The sequence below is a fragment of the Nematolebias whitei genome, chromosome 1 (assembly GCF_014905685.2).
Source record: "Nematolebias whitei isolate Nwh7 chromosome 1, NemWhi1, whole genome shotgun sequence".
NCBI lineage: Eukaryota > Metazoa > Chordata > Actinopteri > Cyprinodontiformes > Rivulidae > Nematolebias > Nematolebias whitei.
The window spans coordinates 39665228-39668479 of NC_056498.1; the positions used below are offsets into that span (position 1 = coordinate 39665228).

The window sequence follows — 3252 nt, forward strand, 5'->3', positions numbered from 1 at the left end:
ACATTTAAAACTGGTAACGCCAACATTAAATACAGAAACACACCATAAAACCATCAGTTCTAATTGGATCCAAAACGCTGCCTGAATCAAACTTCAAGGAAAAGCATGTTTTTTTTAAAAGAGTTGGGTTTTTACAGGGTGATCAGTAAATATGGAGAACGTTTGATACGTACAAAAGGCGTCAGGTCCATCAAAGTCTTATAAAAGCCGAGCTGAAAGAGGAAAAGTGAAAACTTTGAAATGCAGTTCAGAATGAGTTTCTCTTTGTTGGGCTCAAGTTTTATGATGATTTAGTTTAAAAAGCTCATTTTATGTACAAAAAAATTAATTAATTAAACGTGAAAAAAGACAAAAATACATTTTTTGATTGAAAAAGTTAGCTAATCTTTTTCCAGTGCAAAAAAAAAATATATATATAAACACTTTTTAGTTGTTCTAACACGGCAAGCTCACTAAATATACATAAAATTACAAAAATCAGTCATCAGAGAGCAGATACAGTTGTTTAAATAAAGAAATGAAACACAAGTCACATGTTTTAATATAAAATAGTGCACAAACTCGTTTAATTCTAAAATTACTAAATATTTATCGGAGTCTACCTACTGTGTACAGGCTGAGCAGAACTACAAGCGTATTTTCTTCTTGCTTACCGGAGACATTAACATGTGTTTCCTGACGATGTGTAAGAAGAGTTTATGATTACTGAGGATGAGGCCGTTGTGAACAGACGCTCTGATGAGGTCCAACATCGAAAGCTGGTTTGGCATGAGGACAAAAGCCTGGAAGAAAAATCCACAAACACACATTTAGTACCATCATTACTTTTCTATCTGTGAAGAGGAGACCCAGCATGCCCAACTTGGCTGCATCCGGATAAACAACATTTAAAAACATTTTCGGACGAAACGCTGAATTAAAACCAGCTCTCACCATTTGCCTCTGAGGAATAACGTAGATGTTGTCATGCTCGTACTTGAATCCAAAAGTGCTGAGAAGACTTGCCATGTCCGTCTCCGTGTACTTAACGCTGGCCATTGGGAGGTTTGTTATTAACAGCAAGACCGAGTCGAACCTCAAAGGCTGAAACAAAAAAATAAGATTAGAATGATGGATGCAACGATTATCAGGCGATACGTTATTATTACTTAGGGGAAGGAAATGTCTAAAGTAAATTAAGACGATTTTGGTAAAAGTGTATTGAAGACGTTCTTAAATAACAATAAGCTTTAACAACACTGGTGGTGTTTGAGTTTCTGTATCTTAAAATTATGTTTGTCTCGTTTATTAAACAGACTCTTGTACGACTGACTCCACGTCAGCTGAACTCGCTGATTTTTGTTTTTCACCATAGACTTTTTATCGTTTTAGTAAAGTCACGTCTAAAAAGCACAAATATTTATTTTTTTCATCTTACATAGTTCTTCAGCTGCAGAAAATGAATACAATATAGAAATTTCCCCAAAAGTAAATATAAAGCACAAAATCTCCGTGACTGAAATAAAAAGGTTACAGGTCATATCTGTAAAAATAAAACCAACTAGAGCCAAATTACTCTCATTATACACCAAAGTATGTGAGTTTGTACAAATTAGAACATTTTAATTGTGTGCAGTGCGTATTACTTTCCAAAAAAAATAAAAAGTAGACAGGGGAAATAAAATATAAATTTTTAAAAGGTACTTACTGCAAAGTATGAAATCAGACATAAAAAGGATTATCCTGAATTATATCAAATTCAATTATCAATCATATCATATCTACCAACAAAACAAAATATACATTTAAAGAAAACTTGCCAATAAACTCCTATAGATCATATCATATCAATCATATCAATCATTATCAATTATATCAAATTGTGCATATTGAATTAGATTATTCCGGTAGTTTATTTTTTCAGAATTACTAATTAGGGTCTGATCGATATAGGGGTCTATATTTTAGGTCGATAAAGGCATTTGAGGCAGCTTCTTAAGAAATCAGGTCTCTTGTAAATGAGTCCTCGAGGATCAATGGGATTAACCTGTCTAAATAAAAAAAATAAAAAAACTATTAATCCCAGAGGGAAATTATATAATAATTTAAATAAAGGTTGAATATCAGTATCAGTGATAACTGTCCCGTTATGCGCCGATATAAATACTTCTGATTGTCACCCCTAGTGTCTCTGAGCAGGACACCCTATCACCGAATGCTCCCCAGGCACTTTCAATAGCTGCCCACTGCACCACCTGGTGGTGGAGGGGTTAAATGCAGAGAGCCAATTTTGCCATTGTATGGGAACATACAATGATGATAATAGATAACACATTATCATCATTAAAATGCTGGGAACCAGCTGTAATTGTACATTGTATCCAGCAGAGGGCGCATGAAGACTACTTTCAAGTCATGGCCGTTCACTTTAACTTTCACTTTCAGCGCAGCTGAAGCAGCGAGCAATAATACAGTGTAGAGTGTTTTGCTGAACAGAGCATGGTAAGTTTATTGTGACTGATCTGTTAAATAAACCAACAGTAAATTATCTTCAATCCTCAAAACCACTTGTCATTAGCTACATGCCTCTGAAGTTAGCAAGCTAAAGTGTAGATAACCTAGCATAGGCCTTGTAAAACTTTATCCAGAACAATAAATCTAACGTAGAGGTAAATATTTATGTGTTAGTAACGTTATCTTTGTCGTCCTCAAAGAAATGCATTGTTTGTCTGAAATCTTTACTTCACTGCAAAGATTTTTTTTTTAAACAATTGCGGTCAATACTAATTAGACCTTCACCATACGTGACTGTTTAAACAATAAACAAGAAGGCGTTTCTTTGTTTAATTTACATTTTTGTAACACAATTGATAACGTTATGGTGAATACTGGAGGATAGAAAATGTGAACGAACGTTAGGAAGACCGTTTCAAGACTTCAAGTGTTAAAACAGTTTTAAAAGCAGCTGTTTACTTTGATACTTTGGGGGTGGACAAAGCAAAAATATTTTCAGCAATTATATCAGAATAAACTCTATTGGGATTGCATCGAGGTACAACGCGAATATGTACGTACAGTCGTCCGAAAGATGGGCGGAGTGCACGATGCTGCAACTACAGGAGAGCGCGGCCATTTTATCCTTATCAGATAATAATCTTAGATATGAAAAGGGGGAAAAACATGAAGGTAGATAGTGGTATTACAAAAAAAGATCTTTCACATCTTGTCTATCAGGACACGATTTGAGACATCAAAAAAAACTCTACCAGCAGC

At 34.6% G+C, this 3252-nt stretch overlaps 1 protein-coding gene across 1 annotated transcript in view; it reads right to left on the reverse strand.

Moving 5' to 3' along the window:
- Positions 1-821: 821 nt before the first annotated feature.
- Positions 822-3252, reverse strand: part of LOC119412592 — an 11255-nt gene continuing 8824 nt past the window's right edge. The window contains exons 4-5 of the mRNA XM_037679659.1: positions 934-1083; positions 822-833 (exon numbers count right to left, since the gene is read on the reverse strand). Of these exons, the coding sequence (XP_037535587.1) occupies positions 822-833; positions 934-1083 (162 nt within the window). The remainder of the gene's footprint in view (positions 834-933; positions 1084-3252) is intronic.